The 22,186-nt window shown below is 39.5% G+C and overlaps 1 protein-coding gene across 1 annotated transcript in view; it reads left to right on the forward strand.

Annotated features, from left to right (window-relative positions):
* Nucleotides 1-721: 721 nt before the first annotated feature.
* Nucleotides 722-22,186, forward strand: part of Chd2 (chromodomain helicase DNA binding protein 2) — a 62,590-nt gene continuing 41,125 nt past the window's right edge. Inside the window, exons 1-13 of the mRNA XM_013011887.1 lie at nt 722-808; nt 2,377-2,438; nt 4,672-4,779; nt 7,929-8,069; nt 9,612-9,745; nt 10,680-10,905; nt 11,807-11,907; nt 12,539-12,583; nt 12,747-12,925; nt 15,176-15,300; nt 17,373-17,589; nt 19,662-19,751; nt 20,552-20,742. Coding sequence (XP_012867341.1) covers nt 722-808; nt 2,377-2,438; nt 4,672-4,779; nt 7,929-8,069; nt 9,612-9,745; nt 10,680-10,905; nt 11,807-11,907; nt 12,539-12,583; nt 12,747-12,925; nt 15,176-15,300; nt 17,373-17,589; nt 19,662-19,751; nt 20,552-20,742 — 1,706 coding nt within the window. The remainder of the gene's footprint in view (nt 809-2,376; nt 2,439-4,671; nt 4,780-7,928; nt 8,070-9,611; nt 9,746-10,679; nt 10,906-11,806; nt 11,908-12,538; nt 12,584-12,746; nt 12,926-15,175; nt 15,301-17,372; nt 17,590-19,661; nt 19,752-20,551; nt 20,743-22,186) is intronic.

Consider the following 22,186-nt stretch of genomic DNA (forward strand, 5'->3'; position numbering starts at 1 on the left):
AACCACCAGAAAACCGGAAGTGGCGCTGTAGCTCAAGTTGTAGAGCACTCGCCTTGAGCTGAAGAGCTGAGGGACAGCACCCAGGCCCAGAGTTCAAGCTCCACGACTGACCAAAAAAAAAAAAAAAAATAATGGATTTGCACTCTGAGCATGTGAGGTGTTGGATTATTCAGTAATTAGCACTAAAAGTAAATAGAATTTCAAGATGAAATTACATCTTTAGACAGAAATACTCTTTTTTTTTTTCTGGTCCTGGAACTTGAACTCTAAGCCTGGGTATTGTCCCTGAGCTTCTTTTTGTTCAAGGCAAGCACTCTACCACTTGAGCCACAGCACCACTTGAGTAGTTTATTGGAGATAAGAGTCTCAGGGAGTTTCCTGTTGAGGCTAGCTTCGAATTGCTATACTTTGATCTCAGCCTCCTGAGTAGTTAGGATTACAGCCACCAGCTCCTGGCTGTAAAATTATATTTTAATGACAAGTCAGCAACATACCTTTATAGTTTAAAAACCATTAAGTAATGAAAGACATTGTTGAACTTTGTGTTCTAGGATAATAATGACTTCTGTTTAAATATAATACTTTAATTAAAAAATATCAAAATAGCCCTTTCACTATCTAGTTATTTGAGTGCTCTGGAACTGAGGTAAATGTTCTGTTAGTGAAAATAGTAAATGTGGGTCAAGAGAAGGTGCTTATACATAGTTTATTAATTTTGCAGATGTGGGAAGAATATCCTGATGTGTATGGGGTCAGGAGGTCAAATCGAAGCAGACAAGAGCCCTCACGATTTAATATCAAAGAAGAGGTAAGATACGAAGTTTTAAGGGCATTCATTATCTATTTTAATTTCCTGTCTAACTTTATCCTCTGGGACACTGGATTGCTTTTTGCCTTTAATATGAGTGGACTCTGAGCATGGGAGGTTTTTGACTCTTCATGGGACATTCCTTGGAAGGCAAGATGTTAATTTGATTATAAAAGGAACTTATCAAAGTAATCATACTGTAGTGAACATTTCATTAGAGTGTTAGCTTAATATTCAGAACTGGCCTTGGCTATTTTTGTTCTTAAAATTCTCAGTAAAATTGTAGCAAGGGCTTTCCTTCTAAACTTAGATTTTGCCAAATAGTAGCTTGTTAGTTGAACAAGTAGAACAATGGAAATAGATTTGGGTTTATTCCTGAGAAAGGAAAGAGAGGGGAATACTTAGTTTTATCTTGTTAAGTTTCCGCAAATTTGATTTCCCAGCTCATTCATTTCCAGGGAATGAGTTTCTCACATATTTACTCGCATCTAATGGGGAGAGCCAATAGACGGTATTGAGTTCACTTATCTATAGAAGCAGACCTCTCTTACATTCCTCAGGTTGTGCGATGGTTTTGTAAATTATTACCTCTTTGATAGGACCATAGGCTTGATTCTGAGGAGATGCTCCAAGGGGCAGTGGATGTCCCCTTTCTGCCTTTTAGGAGGATTTTGCTATTCTTAACTGTGTAATATGCTTCTGGTGAAAGTTAACTATTGATAACTCAAAGCTTATTGGGATGGGTGTGGAATTTTAGTAAATATGCTTTAAAAGTTGAATTCACCCTAAAGCCCACATTACATTTGTGATGCTTTGAGTTTGGTGACGTCTGGTGTTTGCTTTCCTGTCCCATGGTGTCTGGAACTTGGTAACCCCATCACATGGTGGTTTAAACCTTTTCCTCTTCTGTATATTATTAATACATTCTTAGTACGATGACTCTAACAGCAATAGAAGTAGTTTGCCATTTTACTAATTTCAGGGCAAAAAGCAGTTTTGTGACTCAAACTACTCCTTGGCCTAGTGCTATTGGCAGGACACTTTTTCAGTCATCATTTAACACACTCTATGAATCTAGAGTGAAGGGATCAGCAGAGCCCCTTAAAGACACACTGACTAAAGGCACTGGCATCTTCACTTGATATTTGCAGCATCCATTCTGTGACTTTTAAAATTTTTTAAGACTTACTAAAATTAAGCAAAATTTAAAATTCTATTTCTCAATCTCATTCGCCAGCCACATTTCAAGTACTTAGAAGCCACCAGTGGCTGGTGGCTATGGCACTGGATCTTGGGATAGAGAATATTGACATCATTGCATGCGGTTTATTGGGTATTGCTGTTTTGAAAGTCAAGCTAAGATAAACACTTCCTGGCTTTGGAGATATTTAATAATAACATGCTGATTTTTCAAAAGAGGAGACTTAGCAGAACCAAAGTGCTTCCGTCTCTGTGGAAAATCTCATTGAATAATGGTGCTGAATAGATTGTTGAGCCAGGAGATAGCATGGTCCCAACGAACTGTGAATTAAAGTCTGTAATGGTTTTCCTCCCCCCATACACTGAAGGCAAGTAGCGGGTCTGAGAGTGGGAGCCCAAAAAGAAGAGGCCAGAGGCAGCTGAAAAAACAGTAAGTCTTTTCATGGGGGAAATGAACTGGTACTTTTGAACCTGGTACTTTTTGAACCTGTTGCCCTTCTCTCTCCAGTCTGTCCTGGGTCCCAGCATCTTAATCCCATCTTTTAGATGCCTGGGTTTCTGTTTGTCCTTTCTTGTTATAGTGATGGCAGCACTGAACCCCAGGACTTGTGGTTTAACACACAGAAGGGGCCCAGCCCACATGTGTTTGGCAGATGATGATTCCTTTGGGCAGACTCTGTCTACCTTTTCTATTTATTTGGCTAGTTAGATTAGCTCAGTTCATTTTTTCCTTAAAAAACACAAAAATGCCAGTCGTCTATAAGCCTGGCTACTGAGGAGGCTGAGATCTGAGAATCACAGTTCAAAGCCAGCCCGAGCAGGAAAGTCTGTGAGACTCTTAGATTCAATAAACCACCAGAAAACCGGAAGTGGTGTTGTGGCTCAATTGGTAGAGCCCTAGCCTTGAGCTGAAGCTCTGAGGGACAGTGCCCAGGCCCAGAGTTCAAGCCCCACGACCGACAAAAACAAACAAAAAAACCAAAAACCTAATAAGCATTTGCTATTCCTGTTAAGTAAAGGAATAATAATTTTAAATTTGCCATTTTTTGTTTTCATTTTTAATTTAGGCCTCCATTTTGGTATGAATTACATTCTATATTTATACTTTCCTTCTTTGTCTTTCTCTCCAAAGTACCTTCTGTGTCAGACTGATAGACTGTTATAATTCATTTCTTAATTGACTTAACAAAGGGCCATATGTATTTACATTTCAAAGGTGAACAAAAATGTTGTAACTACACCAGTGGCTCATGCCTGTAATCACAGCTACTTTGAGACTAAGGCCTAGATGATTATGGTTCAAAGCTAGCCTAGGCAGAGAAGTCCAAGAGACCCTCCAGTTATTAGATATTAGATGGGAGGTGTGGTATGAGTGGTAGAGTACCAGTCATGAGCAAAAAAGCTGAGCCTTGAGTTCAAGCCTAAGTTCTGGCCCAAAAAAGTCACAGCAACAGAAAGTGGGCATGAGAACAGACAGTGCTAGCAGAATTTGAGCAGTGTCCTTTCATGGAAGCCTTTAATTTTTCCTCCTAAGTCTCCACCTTTTTCAGGCATCAGACAACTCCTGTAGTTTTTAGGATCTCAAAAATGTGCAAATCACCTCCTCTTGGAATATCCTTGGATGATATTCTCACTTGCTCTTCTCCGAGGAGTAACACTGATTTGTACTCTCAGTCTCACAAGTGTCTGCTGCATAGCTCTACCCCCTGCGGAGAGGCACAGTGCTGATGGTTTTGTTTGTAGAGGAAACCTCAGTTTTTTCTGGGTACTTCATGTTCAGTAGCTATTATTATTATTTTCTTTGTCCAACAGGTGAGAAATGGGTTAGGTCTTGGGATTTCTTGTTTGGTTTTTAAATAAACTAAAGCTGGGGTAGAAGAATACCTTTAAGTTATGGCTCTTAAATCATCTCTCTTTAGGTTGTGGCTCTTTGATATCCTTATGAACTACCAAAAAATAAAAGAACTACCTACTTTATGCAGTAATTTTTACAAACTACATCTTGAGCTGAGCTGATATTTAGTAAGGTAGTAGGTTTATCATTAACAAATACAAGTGTTGTATCCTTAAATGTTTTCCAAAGACAAAATATTTAATAAGGGCCTGGGTATGTAGTTAAGTGGCACAGCACTTAACCTAGCATAATGTGAGACATAGGTTCAATAGTACCAAACACAAATAGCTCTATGAAAAAGTTATACCCAATATCAGCGTTGTGAGATTTTTTTTTTTTTAAACATTCAAAGTATTAGATTTTACTTGGGACCCTTTGAATCAGAAACTCTGTAACTAGGATCCAGTCTTTGTAAACATCCATTTATATGGTTCTCATGAATGCTATGCTTTGTGAGCCATTAATCAAGTAGATGTTAGGGCTTCAGTCTGGTCACTCAAATGGTTTGAAAATACATCCCAATTTCCTTATTTATTTAGTTATTTGGTTGGTTAGTTAGTTATTGAGTCATTTACTCACTTGAGCTAATAATATAGGAAAAGATAGTGTGTAGCCTAGAAGGGATTATAACCAGAATCATCTCTTTGTAAAGAAATGACATGTAACTATGTATGTTCTGCTTTTTCAATAATTTTGTTGACATTTGTCTTACAAGATTGATTAGCTTGAAGAAGTCTTTTAGAAAGTGCTGTTTTGCTTTTGATCGCAGAGAAAAATGGAAGCGGGAGCCCTCAGAAGATGAACAGGAGCAAGGCGCCAGTGCAGAGAGTGAATCAGAGCAAAAAAGAGTCAAGGCCAGAAGACCTGTCCCCAGAAGGTGCACTGTTTGCCTGTGAAGTCTCTGCTTGGGATGAGCTTAATTTGCCTTTCATGGGGAAGGATGGTGTCTTGCTGGAAGAGAGTTACTTCGGATGAGTGTGATTCTTAGTTCACTTCCTGAGAAATGATGAATAGCTACTTAAATCTCTTGTGACTAGATCTATTGCATGGATATATTTCTTTAAAAATTTTTATTTTTTGGTCAGTCACAAGGCTTGAACTTGGGTCCTGGGCACTGTCCCTGAGCTCTTTTGCTCAAGGCTAGTGCTCTACTACTTTGAGTCATATTGCTACTTCCAGTTTTCTGGTGGTTAGCTGGAGATAAGAGTCTCCCTCTTCCTCTGAATAGCTGGTGTGAGCCATCAGTGCATGGCTCCAATTACCTTGCTTTTGACGTAAAGTGTTGCTAGGTAACCCACATGCTGGTCTTGAAGTAGTGATCCTCATGCCTCTCACTCATCAGTGCTGGGATTATAGGCATGAGCTGTCATGCCCACTCTGCATAAATGTTTTTGTTTTTGTGGTACTGGGGATTAAACTTGGGCTTTGTGCTGGCTAGGTCAGTGACTTTCTCTTGAGCCACAACCTGGTATACACACAGATGTATTTATGAGACAGTAAATTTTTGTTTTTTGTTTACCATGGGATTTTTTTTTTTCTTTTGTCAGTTGTGGGTCTTGAACTCTGCGCCTTGGCACTGTCCCAAGGCAAGCACTTTACCACTTGAGCCACAGCACCACTTCTGGTTTTCTGGTGGTTTATTGGAAATAAGAATCTCATGGACTTTCCTGCCCAGGCTGGCTTTGAACTGTGATCCTCAGCCTCCTGAGTAGCTGGGATTACAGGCGTGAGTCACATGCCTGGCAGGATTTTTTTTTTTTGAGAAGAGAGTGTTCGTTGTGGAGCTTGAATTCAGGCCTGCCTTTGAACCATGATCCTCAGATCTCAGCCTCCTGAATAGCTAGGATTATAGGCATAAGCCACCAGTGCCCAGCCTTCATGGAATTTTTATTACTATTTCTCATTTGTGTTTATTAATTGTTTGAAACTGTGGGCTTTATTATGGCATTTTTCTTATGTATATTTCATATACTTTTATCATACTTTATATAGTTAGAAAGGATGGTCAAACACATCTGCAGTGTGTTGGCCAGGAGACAGGTTCTTTGAGGGATAACTAATTTTTAATTTTCAAGCACTATTTGTCTGATTTAATGCAAACATTACTCATATAATCTATATATGAATATGAAGCAGAATATATATGAATATGAATATGAAGCAGAGAATGTAATTTTGTAGAAACAGGTAGATTTAAATGACAGTCAATATTGGTTATATTTGACCAGATGACAACCTAACGTAGTGATGACAGATGAAGTAAAGCAGAAGGTAGGCCCCAGGAAGTTTTACAGACTTTCTTTATGAAGTACCCACATAATGGTCGTAGTTTGCCTCTTGGCTGGAAGAGCCTAAAATCACTTGCCAACCCTGTCCTAGGTAAGGCATCTTATCTGCTCCCATCCCAATCGGGGAGAGGTATCCACTGGCTATTTGTTTTACATCTGAGTTAAAGCTCTGAAGACTGAAGTGTCACTTCTAGATTTTTCTCCCATGATTTATTAAATCCTTGATCGTTTGTCTAGGGTTAGTTATGATAGAGAAACAGTAACATGACTGAATTTCTGTCTCTCTTCTACCTCTTTCATTATTTTGTCATTAATATTTGAAGATTTTCTCTTGACAACTTCCCAGCTATGGTGTTCAGTCTCAATGGCATTGGGGTAGTAAAAGGGGCCATCTCCTCAGTATATTCTAGGAGATCTGAGGTGGGCTGGTTTCTTTCTTTTTTCTTTTCTTTTTGTTGCCAGTCCTGGGACTTGAACTCAAGACCTGTGCATGTCCCTGCTTAGCACTCTACCACTTGAGCCATAGAACCACTTCCTGCTTTTTCTGTGTATGTGGTACTGAGGAATTGACCCAGGGCTTCATGCATGCAAAGAAATCACTCTAAGCCACATTCCTAGCCCAAGGACTGTTTTTTTTTTAGATATTCTTTCAGGTATATTTTGTGCACATCAGCAAAAGTGTATGTATAGTTCTTTCTTGTCCTTTATTCCAATTTGTACAGATAGCAGTCTCTTGCGCAACATGAACAGGCTTCTTTCCTCATTTTAGCAATCTTTTCATATCAGGATACAGACAATTCCTTACTGTTTTTTTAATGACTACATACTCTGTTTAATTACCAGCTGAGAGACTTTTGGAGTATTTTACCTCTTTTGTCATTACATGTGATGCTTCAGTGTGTTTCTAATTCTGTGTTTAAGTGTCAACAGTCCAGTTGACACTTGAACTGTTAAGTTTGGTGTGCATTTCCAAATTGTCCACAAAAAGATACATCAGGGCTGGGAAGGTGGCTGGGCTGGGAAGGTGGCTCAGTGGTAGAGCGCTTGCCTTGCATGCTTGAGGCCCTGGGTTCGATTCCTCAGCACCACATAAGCAAAAAGAAAAAAGCCGGAAGTGGCGCTGTGGCTCAAGTGGTAGAGCGCTAGCCTTGAGCTGAAGAGCTGAGGGACAGCGCCCAGGCCCAGAGTTCAGGCCCCACGACTGGACCCAAAAAAAAAAAAGATACATCAACAACCCACCCTACACTTTCTTACGTCAGGTGATTCTGATGAGCAGTGAGAAGTATTCACTCTTTTTTTCCCATAATGTTGAAAATACAATTTTTTTTTTGTTGGTCATGGGCTTGAACTCTGGGCCTGAGCCCTGTCCCTCAGCTTTTCAGCTCAAGGCGAGCACTCTAACACTTGAGCTACAGTGCACTTCGGGTTTCCTGGTGGTTTATTGGAAATAAGAGTCTTACGGACTTTCCTGCCCGGGCTAGGTTGGCTTTGAACTGCGATTCTCAGATCTCAGCCTCCTGAGTAGGTAGGATTACAGGTGTGAGCCGCTGGCGCCTGGGTACACATTCTTTAGTAAGGTAGAATGTCTAGGATTGAGACCCAGGAATACAAATTTTTTACATTTCTCCAGTGAATTCTGTGTATGTCCTACTGCTTAGGGAGAGAGTATTATATAGATTGGAAGTAGGTACCGAATGATTGAGTCATAATTTTGCTGGTTTTTTTTGTTTGATTTCAGAACAGTACCTAAACCTCCTGTTAAAAAGCAAATGAAGACTCAGCGTGGAAAAAGGAAAAAGCAAGAGTCTTCTGATGACGATGATGATGATGATGAAGCTCCCAAGAGACAGACTCGTCGAAGAGCAGCTAAAAATGTTAGGTCAGTGGTGTCTTGGAGGTGTCTGGGTGACACTGTATTTGCTTAGAACTTGGTTAAGTCAGTCTTAAGATAATAATGCATTTGTGTAGGCAAATGCTATCAGAAATCTGGTTCTCCTTCTTGGAAAAAAAAGGTGTTGAGCTAAGAGGAGTAGGACATTGCATTGCTCATTTTAAACTCTTTCAAGTTTCTGTACCTAAGTGTTATTATATCTTAATTTTATAACATTCTTTCAAAAATGTGTTTCTGTTATATTTTTATTTCTGAATTACTTTTTTTTTTGTGGTACTAAGGCTTGAACTCAAGACCTGTACAGTTGTTAGGTGCTCTACCATTTGAACCACATTTCCATAGTTTTGAATCATGTAGAATTTTCTGAGATCCAGTGTACCTGTTAGGATTTGAGTATAATTTTATCAAAAGTTAATAATCATCTATGAAACAATAATTAAGTAGAGATATGTGTAAACATTGGCATTTAACCCTAGAGGAATTGAAGGACATTTGAATCTTTCAAAGAACACATTCAGGTTTCTTTGTCCCATTTTGAAATGATGAAACTGTATCCTAGAGACAATATTGGTTTGATGTAAGCAATTAATAACTATAAACTAGGATTGGGCTAACACATTCAAATATGCTAGTGAGTAGCTTGGCACTCTGTTTTACTGTTAACTGTACTGCATCTCGAATTATGTGTTCATTTCCTGTAACTGTCAAACTATTTGTTGTTGATGTTACAAAAGCTTACATTGTCACATTGTCTATTTTGCTATAGTTTTTTCTTTTTGGAGTTTTTGAACAGGATCTTGCTATGTAGCCCAGGCTGGCCTTGAACTTGTGATCTTCTTGTTTTAGCCTTCAGAGTGCTGGGATTACAGGCCTCTACTCCTCCATGCCTGGGTACAGTTTACATTTTTTGGTGACTATTAGGAGATAAGAGGCCCATGGAGATAAGAGTCTCATTTTACATTTTTTTTGTTGGTTACTTAGAGATAAGAGTCTCATGTACTTTTCTAGCTTTGAACTGCACATCTCAGATTTTAGTGTACTGACTCTAGGATTATAGACGTGAACCACCAGTGCCTGTCTTTGTTTCGTATTCTTGTTATTGGGACACAAAATGGAGGATTCAAACATTTAATTTTAGGACTATTGCTTTCCTTTTGCCTAATGGCATAGTAGCAATTCTTTTCCATTATGTATTTATGTATTTTTTGTATGTGATAGTTACCATATTACTATCATAACATGTCTGCATGGTGATGATCTAATCCTAACGAATGAAAAAACAACTTGTGTCCTTGTTCTTTTCTGTGTCTTGTTTACACAAATTAGTATGAGCACAATTTATTTGTTCTGCAGTGTCAGTTTGCCTTCTTGCACTGACCAGTGAGCTGGTCAGTATAGTAGAAGTAGGACAGAAGTGGGTGATGAGACCACTGGGTGACAACTGTGTCACACAGTGTGGTTGGACCTTGTCCTGGTGCTGTTGTATCGTGGTGATTAGTTCTCATTTACTCAAGTGTTTTTCTCATGCAGCTATAAAGAAGATGATGACTTTGAGACTGACTCGGATGATCTCATTGAGATGACGGGAGAAGGAGCTGATGAACAGCAAGATAACAGTGAAACTATTGAAAAGGTCTTCGATTCAAGACAGGGGAAGAAAGGAGGTTTGTGCTTCTGAGAAGTCCGTGACCTTGTAGTATCTGCTTAGAGTCCCAGAGTTGACAGATTTTAACTCTGATGTGATGAATTTCAGCTCACACCTGGATTTATTATGAAAGGGGGAAGGCTTCTGAATCCATCAGTGTGTTTCTGAGCTGAGAGCAGAGGGACCGAAATCATTATGTCTTTGAGGTTTTAAACAAATTAGCTGGTAAAGATGAGTGCTGATTTTTATAGAGCTGCTCATTAATTGTTTCTGAATCTTCCTGTAAAAATCAGTCAGCTCTTTCAATACATCTGTGGATATGAATGAAAGGTTTTAGAAATGACCATTTGAAATATCTCAGAACTAACTTGCTTTAAAGTAGCTTTTCATCTCAGAAATATTAAGTAATATGTAGTACCTTCTCTTCCCTATGCCTGTACCCTCCAACTTTTTTTCCCCTTGAGCCAGAGTGTGGCTGTGTAGCCCATACTGGTCTGAAACTTGTGTCCAACAGCTTCTGCCTCTCCAGAATTAGAGAATTATATATGTCCCCTTCCCCCCTTTTTATTCCTCATTCTGGATGTACTTGAGGACCAGGGAGTTAACAGAAAGCTTTGGGAGGTGGGTTAGTGAGGAGAGAGTGTTTTTTGTTTCTGTTCACACTTCTGGTGACAGGGATTCGTTGAGTGGGAAGGATGATAAAAAGACAATTCTACTCCATTTTTCTTAAGTTTGGACAAAGGATTTTCTTTGATTCACCTGCAAACTTACAAAAAAATAGGGTTAGCATCTTGAAAATGTTGGACCTTACTGATAAAGTCTGTCCTACATTGTGAGCTTCTGCTTACGTTGTCAGACTCATTTGATGGCTTACTGAAGAAAGGACTCTTGCTGACAGTTGCTTACTTGGGCAGCTTTTTATTGTCTATTTTTGTACCTGAATTCTTTCGCAGCCACTGGAGCTTCTACTACTGTGTATGCTGTTGAAGCTAATGGAGACCCTAGTGGTGACTTTGATATTGAGAAGGATGAAGGAGAAATCCAGTATCTCATCAAATGGAAGGGTTGGTCTTATATTCATAGCACCTGGGAGAGTGAAGAATCCTTACAACAACAGAAAGTGAAGGGCCTCAAAAAGCTAGAGAACTTCAAGAAGAAAGAGGATGAAATCAAACAATGGTATATTTCCATCTTGCATTAAGAAGATAGTTACAGCATGAGGGAAGGGAAGCCTTTAAAATAATGAATGGAAAACAACACAGCTATTAAGGACTGCAGATTTTGCCTTGATCATCTGAGCATGTAGCCATATTTTATGAAATTGTGACCTGAAGACAGTACTTAATTTTGTAGATAGCTATTAAGTTTTTAGAGTTAATAATTAACTTGCTCATGGCATATTATTTAGGCAATTATCTCTTTGGTGTTAACAGTAAAGATGTGAGGTTTGTAATTTGTTGGGAAGAGTAAGGCACAGAACAACTCTGCACAGGATTTGAATTTTGGTTGTTCAATTCCACAGCCCATCTCTAAGAACTTGGTTATTTTTCTTTGCATAGGCTGGAGTGGCTTAGATATAAAGCATCAATATTTTGGATTATGATATAGTTGGGTAGTGTGGAATTTGCAGATATAGTATGAGTTTTTTTTTTCCTTTTACTTACAAACTTGAACCCAAGTGAAGTTTATTAAAGGAACAGATGGGAGCAAATACATTTTCTTTTTTGTTGGCGTGTGTATGTGCATGTGCTGGGGTTTGAACTTAGGGCCGCAGGCTAGACAGAGCCTGTCTCCAGCCTGGATTTTTGCTAACTAGCAAAAATCTTTTGCGATAAAATCTTGCTTTTCCTTTGCTTCCAAGCACTTGCTCCTGTACCCAGCTTTCTGTTGATGTCTCCTGAACTTTTCTGACTATGCTGACTTCAATCCTCAATCCTTCAGGTCTTAGTTGTCCAAGTAGGTGGCAGGGACCACTGGCTTCAGGCATGAGTTTCCTGTTGTATCTTAGGTTTTTGCTCTGAGGTATGTATAGAGAGCCCTCAAATCTGATTGGTATGTACTCTTTCTGCCTTTTGCCCAGGTTAGGAAAAGTGTCTCCTGAAGACGTGGAATATTTCAGTTGCCAACAAGAGCTAGCCTCAGAGTTGAATAAACAGTATCAGATAGTAGAGAGAGTAATTGGTAAGTACATCAAAACTTAGTTTAGCTGTGTTTAAACTCAAAAAATAATGTTGTTTGGTTTTAGGCTAATGTAAAAAAACATGCATTTTGTAGATTTACTATTCAGTGCTGGTACTGGAACTTGTACGCAAGGTTTTTGTTTTTGTTGGTCGTGGGGCCTGAACTCCGGCCTGGGCGCTGTCCCTCAGCTCTTCAGCTGAAGGCTAGTGCTTTACAACTTGAGCCACAGTGCCACTTCTGACTTTTTCTGCTTATGTGGTGCTGAGGAATTGAACTCATGGCTTCATGCCTGAGAGGCGAGCACTTTCCCACTAAGCCACCTTCCCAGCCTGAACTCAAGGTTTTTCATTCCTGTTTTAACTTTTTCACTCAGAGTAGTAAGTGCTCTATCATTCTAGTTGTAGGTTTTTTCTTGTTATCTGGAGATAAGAGTCTGGTCAGTCTGCCGGGCTCGTTTCAAGTTGTGATCCTCAAGTCTTAGTCTCCTGATTAGCTCTGAGCTTCTTAATCTAATCTAGGGTTACAGATGGGAGCCACAGTTCCTGACCCTAAACTTGTTTGCTCATAAATTTGGGTGTGTGCATGACAGTAGTGTCAGATAATGATTGTTAACTTTTTTCATTTTTCAAAGCTGTGAAGACAAGTAAATCTACATTGGGCCAAACAGATTTTCCAGGTAAGAGTTCTTTTTCTTAATTGTTAATGTTGTTTAGCATTTAAGAGTATTTTAAAATTTTCAAATTCCATAAAGTCTTTTCACATAGTTTTCGCTGGTTATACATAAAAAACAATGTCACTCCCATGTTGAGTTGATGTACACATTTTTATATACGAAATAGCTCATAGTCGGAAGCCAGCACCTACCAATGAACCTGAGTATCTATGCAAATGGATGGGGCTGCCTTATTCAGAGTGCAGCTGGGAGGATGAAGCCCTCATTGGGAAGAAGTTCCAGAGCTGCATCGACAGCTTCCACAGTCGGAACAACTCAAAAACCATCCCAACCAGGGAGTGCAAGGTTAGCAACGGTTGATTTTTGTTTTTTTTGAGGGGTACTAGAAAGGTCTAGTTACATAGATAATGAGAGGCAAAAGTATTACAACAGAAAGTGATGGTTCTGGGGTTGGGAAGGTGGCTCAGTGGTAGAGTGCTTGCCTTGCCTGCATGAGGCCCTGGGTTCTATTCCTCAGCACCACATAAGCAAAAAGAAAAAAGCCAGAAGTGGCACTGTGGCTCAAGTGGTAGTGTGCTAGCCTTGAGTGAAGAGCTGAGGGACAGCACCCAGGCCCAGAGTTCAGGCCCCATAAGTGACAAAAAAAAAAAAAAAGGAGCAAGTGATGGTTTTCATTTTGAAGTAGAGAGAGATGACATAAAGTTGTATAAAGGTTTTGCTATTGTGGCTGCAGAAATGCTTTCCCTTGATTGGAATTTACCCATTTGAAAAGTAGTCTTCTTGGGTCTTACATGCAATAAACGTGTATCAAACATGTTAAAAACCATTGTGTGTGTGATTGTGGGTCACATGAATGAGAATCTACAGTCAGAAGTACAGAGGTAGAGAAGTCTCTGCGCTTCAGTGGTCATTGCAGGCTTTAGAGGACATTGGTGCTTCATCTGTCACTGGTCCTTAAAGAATAGATTTCTGTTTGATTGCCAAGAAGGGCCCAGGGATTTTCCTCTCATGAAAGGTTTTTGTAGTAGAGAACTAGAGGAGAAAAGATAGGAGGAGAAAGGAGAGAGTAGTCAGAGGAGAGAAAGATCTCACACATGAGAATAGATATGGTGTTGGTGAGTTAAATGTATTTTTGTCAAAGCTTGTGTGTCTTGCCTACTTTAAGGAAGGGCATCTTGACTTTATCCTACAGCCATCAGGTGCGCTATTGAGTAGAGGAGCAGGGTGGAAGCATATTGTATTTAGAAAGCTTCATCTAATGGCAGTGTAGGAGTCTGGTGCTCGAAGATCCAGCTAGTGAGATGTCATAGAACAATATGAATGAAGAATTAGCATGAAGGGTATAGCTGTGGCATGGAAGGATTTGGATGCAAGAATCATTGTGGGGCGGTTTGGCTGCAGTAGATGGATGGCTGGTGTGTGGAGGGTGAGAATGAAGAGTCAGACATTCATTACTAGGCATTTTACATAGTGGAGCTGAAGTTATCCATGCCCTCATCAAAGGTAGGATGATGTCTCTTGTAATAGGCTCCATAGATCACTGATGCTCCTGAAAAACGATTTTTGTACTGAATAAATTTTTTCTATAGATATGCATAGTTAGATTTTGGCCAAACTAAATTGGCCACAGAATCCATATTTTTGTGTACATGGTAGAGACTGCCTTTCTTGAACTCTATTCTTCAAAACATTGTTGATTAAAAACAGCATTTTTTCTTTAGAAAATTAAAGTAGGCGGATTGCATTTCAGAATTTTAAAATCTTACTATTGCAATTACAGGATTACAACATTTACCATATTAGAGACCATTTTTTTAAATTTAATTTAATTTTATTTGTGAACATACTGTACAGAGGGGTTACAATTACATGGGCAGGATAATGCGTACATTTCTTACCAAGCATTGCAGCCTCCTCCTTTGCAGCCTCCCCCCTCCCCCCCAATCCCAATCCCTTCTCATTCCCCCCCCTGCCCCCCTCCCCGCACCGACGTTGTAAAGCATTAGAGACCATTTCAATGTAAGCTGTAGACTAAGATGATGTAAAGACAACTGTGGGAAGACTGCAGACTCTCATGCCATACAGCAAAAGTGATGTAATAATAACGGGCTGTTTAATATTCTACACAAACTTATTTACAAAAAGGAGCAAGAGAAGTACAGGTTGTTCAATTTTAGGGTGAAATCTCGATTGTAGATGCCGAGAAAGGGGAGGTGGGAGTCAGCTGTGATTCTGATGTGAGAGTTTTTTTTTACAATACATCACTTGGTGGCTAATAATGGAAGTGCAGCAGGGAGAACACTTTCTCACACCTGGCCTTTTTTTCTTTTTTTCTTTTTGTCAGTCATGGGGCTTGAACTCTGGGCCTGGACGCTATGAGCTCTTCAGCCCAAGGCTAGCACTCTACCACTTGAGCCACAACGCCACTTCAGTTTTCTGAGTGGTTTATTGGAAATAAGCGTCTCACACACTTTACTGCCTGGGCTGGCTTTGAACCTTGATTCTCAGATCTCAGCCTCCTGAGTAGCTACGATGACAGGTGTGAGCCACCGGTGCCCAGCTTACACCTGGCCTTTCTTAATCTCTGTTTTTCAGGCCCTGAAGCAAAGACCACGATTTGTAGCTTTAAAGAAACAGCCCACATACTTAGGAGGGGAAAATCTGGAGCTCCGAGACTATCAGCTAGAAGGCCTCAACTGGCTGGCGCATTCCTGGTGCAAGTAGGTAGAAAAGGGGTTGGAAGCTCTCCTCAGTGCTTCTGGCATTTTGATGGCTATCCTAACCCATGTTTAACCATGAACCCAGACAGATGTGATGCCTCTATTTGTGGAAATTCCTTCTCTCAAGTGTAAGCACTTAATTTCAGTTTTTTAAAAAAATAGTAAAGCAGGGGCTGGGAAGGTGGCTCAGTGGTAGAGCGCTTGCCTTGCATACATGAGGCCCTGGGTTCGATTCCTCAGCACCACATAAGCAAAAAGAAAAAAGCCAGAAGTGGTTCTGTGGCTCAAGTGGTAGAGCGCTCGCCTTGATCTGAAGAGCTGAGGGACAGCGCGCAGGCCCAGAGTTCAGGCCCCACGACCGGATCCCCCCCAAAAAAATTGTAAAGCAAAAATTTTTATTTTGCAATTCAACTATAGTCTAAAGTAAGCTTTTTTAAATTTATATTTTTACTTATACTTATTTTTTTGTGATCCTGAAGTTTGAACTCAAGGACTTTTGCTTGTTAGGCCTGTTGAAGCCACTTAAAGCATGCAGTTTTTTCTTCAACGCTAGAAAGAGGTGGTTTCTAGTTAGATTCGTTTGTAATGACTGTTTCTGAAGCAAACCACTTGTTACTTTGTCCTGTAAAGTCTGATCCAATATTTAATATTTAGTTATGAAAATAGTGGCGCTTTAGTTGGTGTGGCTGAGAACATGGGTCTCATATAACCGTTATGATTGTGTGGAAATAAATGATTTTGCTTTCAGAGTGCCTCCTGATCTTTCTAAAGGATGGGTAAAACTATGGGTGCAACAGGACTGACAGGGTCAGCACCCTTCATCCCTCTCCCTTGCAAGCCCTGAAGGCAGGCAGGAATGTTGGTTGCTGTGTGCAGTCAGGCTGAGCGCGAGGAGCCCCCAGCTGAAGGCAGCAAGCAGGAATCCAGAAGAGCAGAACCACTGAGCTGACAGCATGAGGGCGGCCACATAAACAGCCGGGAGACCAAGACGCAGCACAAAGCTGCCAATGATGGGAGCAGATTGAGAGCTGTGAGGGTCCCGGGCAAGCCCACGTTTCCTGGGGTTAGGGAAGCGCTGAACCTGGAGCTCAGGGAGGACCCTGATCCAGACTTTTTTATTTTCTTTTTAAAAATGTCAACAGATTTCATTATGCCACTTTCATATGTGTGTGTGAAGGTTCTTCTGCCATATTCATCCTCATACCCCTTCTTACTCTGCTACCCTCCAACAGAGCGTGTTTAATTCCCTGCCACTCATTTTTTATATGAATTGTACTAAGGGTCCAGACTATAGTTTAAAGAGTTAAAAAAAAATGTAACCTTATGTCATACATAGATTCCTGATTTCCTGCCAAAGAGCTACTTTGTAATTCCCATAAATTTGCTAACTGGCTGTTTTTATCACATTTGAGCAATTTTTAAAAGTTAATACTGTATTGGAATCCATGAAAGCAATGTTTCTCAAACTGTGGTCCACAGAATCCCTGCATCAGACTTCAAATTAATACCAAGAACCTGGAGTCCTTTTCTGGTTGTCCTTGCCCTAGGCCTAGGGTGAGGTCTAGGGATCTGATCCTTAGACGTCCTCTGCTTAAACTATAGTTGGTTCATTTGGATAGAATGTTAAACACCTTGGGCATGGAGTGGAATGGAGAGATGAGCAGTTAGGGTGAGAGGGTTTAGGATACGCCAGCAGTCTGCTCATGGTGTTTGTATGGATAGAACTGAGGGTTACAGGGTTGTATACATCTATAATAAAAGCTGCCTTCTCTGTTAGAAGGGTTAGCCCCTGAATGGTCACATAATCCAGACCTCATTTGAAGATAAAGAATATATGTCTGACTAAACTTTGATAATCCTATTTCAAATATGCTTACAGATGACTTGTTCTGCCATCATGGCTTCTTTTATGTAGGAGTCTTTAGTAATTGTAAATGAGGGGAAATGTGTCTAAGGCCCCATAGGCTGCCTTTCTCTGCTGTCAGTATAAAGCCCTGGTCTTGTTGGTATTTGTGCACACAGTTTGTTGGTGAACTAATGATTGTTTTGTTTTTACTTTTTTCTTACTGCAGAAATAACAGTGTAATCCTTGCTGATGAAATGGGCCTAGGGAAGACCATCCAGACCATATCATTCCTCTCCTACCTGTTCCACCAACACCAGCTGTATGGACCCTTTCTTATAGTCGTCCCTTTATCCACCCTCACCTCATGGCAGAGGGAGTTTGAAATCTGGGCACCAGAGATTAACGTAGTGGTTTACATAGGTGACCTGATGAGCAGAAATACGGTGTGTAAACAAAAAGAGTTGGGTTAGAATCTGTGTTATAAATGTATTTGGGAAACTGACCTAAGCCTTTTGTAGAATTATTTATAAAAATCTTCAGTGTGCTGTGTCCCCAATATTAGGATTTATGTGTATAACAAAGATGCAATGCAGATATGTTTTAAAACCTATGCATACTAGATTATAAAGAAAAAGAATAGAAGTATATGCATAGGAATCTCTCTCAGTTGGATTGCAGTGTTATTTTTCTTGTCTTGCAGTGTTAATTTTTTTTTTGTGGCACTTGAGATTGTATTTCTTTTTTTTTTTTTTTTGGTCGTGGGGCTTGAACTCTGGGCCTGGGCGCTGTCCCTCAGCTCTTCAGCTCAAGGCGAGCGCTCTACCACTTGAGCTACAGCGCCACTTCCGGTTTTCTGGTGGTTTATTGGAGATAGGAGTCTCACGGTCTCTCCTGCCCGGGCTGGCTTTGAACCGCGATTCTCAGATCTCAGCCTCCTGAGTAGCTAGGATTACAGGCGTGAGCCACCAGCGCCTAGCTTGAGATTGTATTTCTAAAACTGAATTGTATAAGATTGTAAACTGAGATTAATACCTTGTGAAAAGTTAATACAATTGCTGTTTTAGCAGAGAGATATAATAGTTGTTCTTTAGAATTGTTTCCCAACCTCTTAAAATGGTGAGATAATATAACTTATAAGAAAAATGAAAGAAAATACCTTTAATGTGGTACCCAACTTCCATTTAGGCATCCTGAATTAGAACATGGTGATCTAAATTTATCTTTATTTACCAAATCTTTTCTTGGTAATTACTAACTTTTTATAAAGTACTTGTCTTGGGAAGTTTGATGTATATTACTTGTAATCTTCTTGAGAGTATTCAGAGCTGATGGTAGTCTTTCCAGGTTACTGAGGAAGACATTGACATTGACTGAGAGAATCTGATCCTTGTCCCTAGGGCAGCTAGAGTATGGTAGCAATGGCATTGAGACATAGATGTATTTGGTCCCAGAGCTCTGTTCTTTGGCTATTTTATGTAAACATGTCTCTGGGAGATTGCTTGTAGTAAGAGTAAGCCATCAGCAGTTTGTATGGATGCTGTTAACATTTTCTTACTTTCAAGTTTGTTTTTAGTAAACTATAATTAAAATGATCAAACTTGGGCTGGGGAGGTAGTTCATTGGTAGAGTATTTGCTTAGCAGGCATGTGACCCTGGATTTAATCCCCCCTGCACCTGGGGGGAAAAATCATTGTTCTTCAAAAAACATAGCAGATTTCATTCCCTTAATCGTTTTCTAGGAAGATAGATGTTGTTTCATTAATTCATTAAAAAGAGCATCTAGCAAAAAAACTTAACGGTGATGAAAAACAGCTGTAATCATTCCTTCCAAAGGTGAAAGCAAATCAAGAAAGTAAATTAAGAAATTGTCCTGTTAGAGAGTTTTCTTTGCATTCTCCACTCTTCTTTTTGTCTGATCATTGTTCTGGTTTCTAACTTTATTAGCCATTTTGTTTGCTGAGTACTGGCCATACTTCAGTGTGGATGCATTCGTTTTGTGTTTCTTACACTGACATTTTTGTTTATATGAAATTGCATTTTTATCCTGTAAGTCTTCCTTTCCTTTTTCTTGGGAGACCTGTCTATTCTGATAAATGAAATTTCTGATGGAACCAGAGGTTAGAATTTGTTTTGCTTCTTAGTAAAAGTATTGCCCTACCTTGAGTAAGTAATGAAACTCTAGGTAGCAAGGAGATTCTAGGGACCTGAGAGATTACTATTTAGTTGAGTTCTTCGAGAATTAATTGCTGATAAATACATATTCTTGGTAAGATATTTGAAGGGGGTCTGTTTATTTGAATTGGACAATGAAGTATTTACTGTTTAGTGATCCATATTTTAATTCTCTTACTGCTGTACAATTGGGTTATTTAAGTCAATCAGCTCAAATTGTAAGGCTACTCATTAAATTTTGATTGTTTTTTTATGTGGCATGTTCCTACTACATCTATCATGAGACTTGTTTGACAAAGAAGATTGAAATAGAAATTATCTTAAATACTGTTTTCTCTTTCAGATACGGGAATATGAATGGATTCATTCCCAAACCAAAAGATTGAAATTCAATGCACTTATAACAACATATGAGATCCTCTTAAAAGATAAGGTATGTGATTAGTAAAAAGCTACATGTGATTAGCAACTAAAAAGCTAAATCTTATTTAGTATGACTTGTCTGAATAGTGGGGCCTGTGCCTTCCACTTACCATTTTTCTTACTTGTTAAAAGCAAGCAAATGAGCAAACAAGTTCCTCAAAGCAATAAGATTACAAATAGAAATCAGGACCTTAAGTATTGAAGAGGAACTCATGTTGCCGAGTCCACTTGAATTATACTGGAAGACTGTATTTTGACCAGTAAACTAGCTGAAAATGATTGTAGTCAGGGAAACTGGGCTTGAATGCCATCTTGGGCATCTCCCGCACCATCATTGTTGAGGTATTTCTCCGGACGAGTTGATATGAATGGTCTCCTTTTAAACAGTTACGAAGTAATACATGTGGTAATAATTAGAGTAAATCAAGTTCATCTTGGTAACTCGAGTATTTCTGTACTTCAGAGTTAAGATGGGAAATAGACAAGAAAAGAATCTTAGAATGCAGAAATCATGTGGGTATTTTATAGTTTTTGTTCTTGTTTTTGCTCAGCATACCAGTTTCTTTGTTCTTGCTTGGGACCTACAGTAATTCCTGGTTTAAGAGACTGCCTATACCTTTTAGATGATGAGGTGCTCTTTAGGCACCAATCTGACAGTAAACAGAAGAGTCCTAATATATAAGTCAGTGAAGAGTAAATGGGTCTTTGTGTACCTTTGTGATGGTATTTGTACAGAGCTAATAAATGCTTGAAAGCACTATTGGGTTTCTTTCTGACCTGGTGGCTCGTTCTGTTTTGTTTTCACTTCAGACTGTGCTGGGCAGTATTAACTGGGCCTTTCTGGGAGTGGATGAAGCCCATCGGTTGAAGAATGATGACTCTTTATTATATAAAACTCTGATTGATTTCAAGTCCAACCATAGGCTCCTGATTACGGGCACCCCTCTTCAGAATTCCCTCAAGGAGCTCTGGTCCTTGCTGCACTTTATTATGCCGGAGAAGTAAGCTCCTTCCTGTGTATTTCAAAAGATGCTAAATTTGTCTGAAACACCAGTGCTTTTTAACATTTTTAGTAGACCATAGGGAAAACAGATGGCATAGTTTGGGAAAGCAAAGCATTAAATGGAGGCAGAAACTTTAGTAAGAACTTCTGTAGGTGCAGAGGGCACACATATTAGCCAGTTAAGGAGGAAAACAAAGTACTGAAAGTTTGAGTTAAAGCATTTGGGAAATAGCTGTTAGGTAGGAAACAGGAGGCCTCTTCATTGGTGTATTAGGTAATCAATGTATTGAAAAGGATGTCAACAAGGTATAAAGTTGGACTCGTGTTAAAATACTAATACAAATATTTGAGAACAGAGAATCAGTTATAGATTTTATTGATCCACTTAGTAAAAGAAGTATGCAATATCTAGTACATTTTTTATTATTTATTTGTACTTTTTTGTTTGTGTTTATTATTAAATGTTTTTTTTCCTTTCTTTTCTTTTTGTAATGGGGCTTTAGCCCAAGACATTGTACTTGCCAGGCAAGTGCTTTTGCCACTGATCTACATCCCAGCCCTTTCTTTATATTTTATGATTAGTACATTTTTATAGGTGAGATGGTATATACATTTCATAAAAGTTTAAGTTGTCTTGTAGAGTACAGTGATAGCTTAGAATGAAACCCAAATATTTATTCTTGGTAGCACTGTACCTCATATCACGTGTTCTATTAATTACTGTGCTTCGCCATTCTGATCCCTTTTTTTTTTTCTTTCTTCTGTCACCTGGAATGCTCTTTTTTCACATGACTGCCACTTGCATTCTCACCTAGGCTTATATGATCCACCTCTTCTCAGAGGTCTTCCTGGACCTCCGCGACTCACTCGTCAGTACCCTGTCTAGCATGTCTCTTTGTTTCACTGTGCTTGTGAAAATACTAGGGATCTTGTTGCTTTAATCAGCACTGGTTCACATAGCCTAGACTTATACCTGGCTTGAAGTAAACAATTCAGTTAGAAGTTATGCACATAATTTATATACATAATTTATGTTTAACTTTTAGAAACTACCTGCTATTTTCAGAAGTGACTGTACAGTGCACATTCCCAGCAGAAATGCTTGAAGGTTCTAGTTCTCTATGTCATCACCAGAACTTGGGTCGTTTGTCTTTGTGTTCAGCCATTCTAGTGGTTTGTGCCTCTTGTTGGCTTCAGTCATTTCCATGATGACTGATGATGTGTAGTTGTTTGTCACTTATTCATTGGCTATTTGGGTATCCGTAGTGAAATATCTGTTCTGATTTTTTTTTTTTTTGGGTCCGGTTGTGGGGCCTGAACTCTGGGCCTGGGTGCTGTCCCTCAGCTCTTCAGCTCAAGACTAGCGCTCTACCACTTGAGCCACAGCGCCACTTCCGGCTTTTTTCATTTTGCTTATATGGTGCTGAGGAATTGAACCCAGA

The sequence above is a fragment of the Dipodomys ordii genome, unplaced genomic scaffold (genome assembly GCF_000151885.1).
Source record: "Dipodomys ordii isolate 6190 unplaced genomic scaffold, Dord_2.0 Scaffold15, whole genome shotgun sequence".
Taxonomy (NCBI): domain Eukaryota; kingdom Metazoa; phylum Chordata; class Mammalia; order Rodentia; family Heteromyidae; genus Dipodomys; species Dipodomys ordii.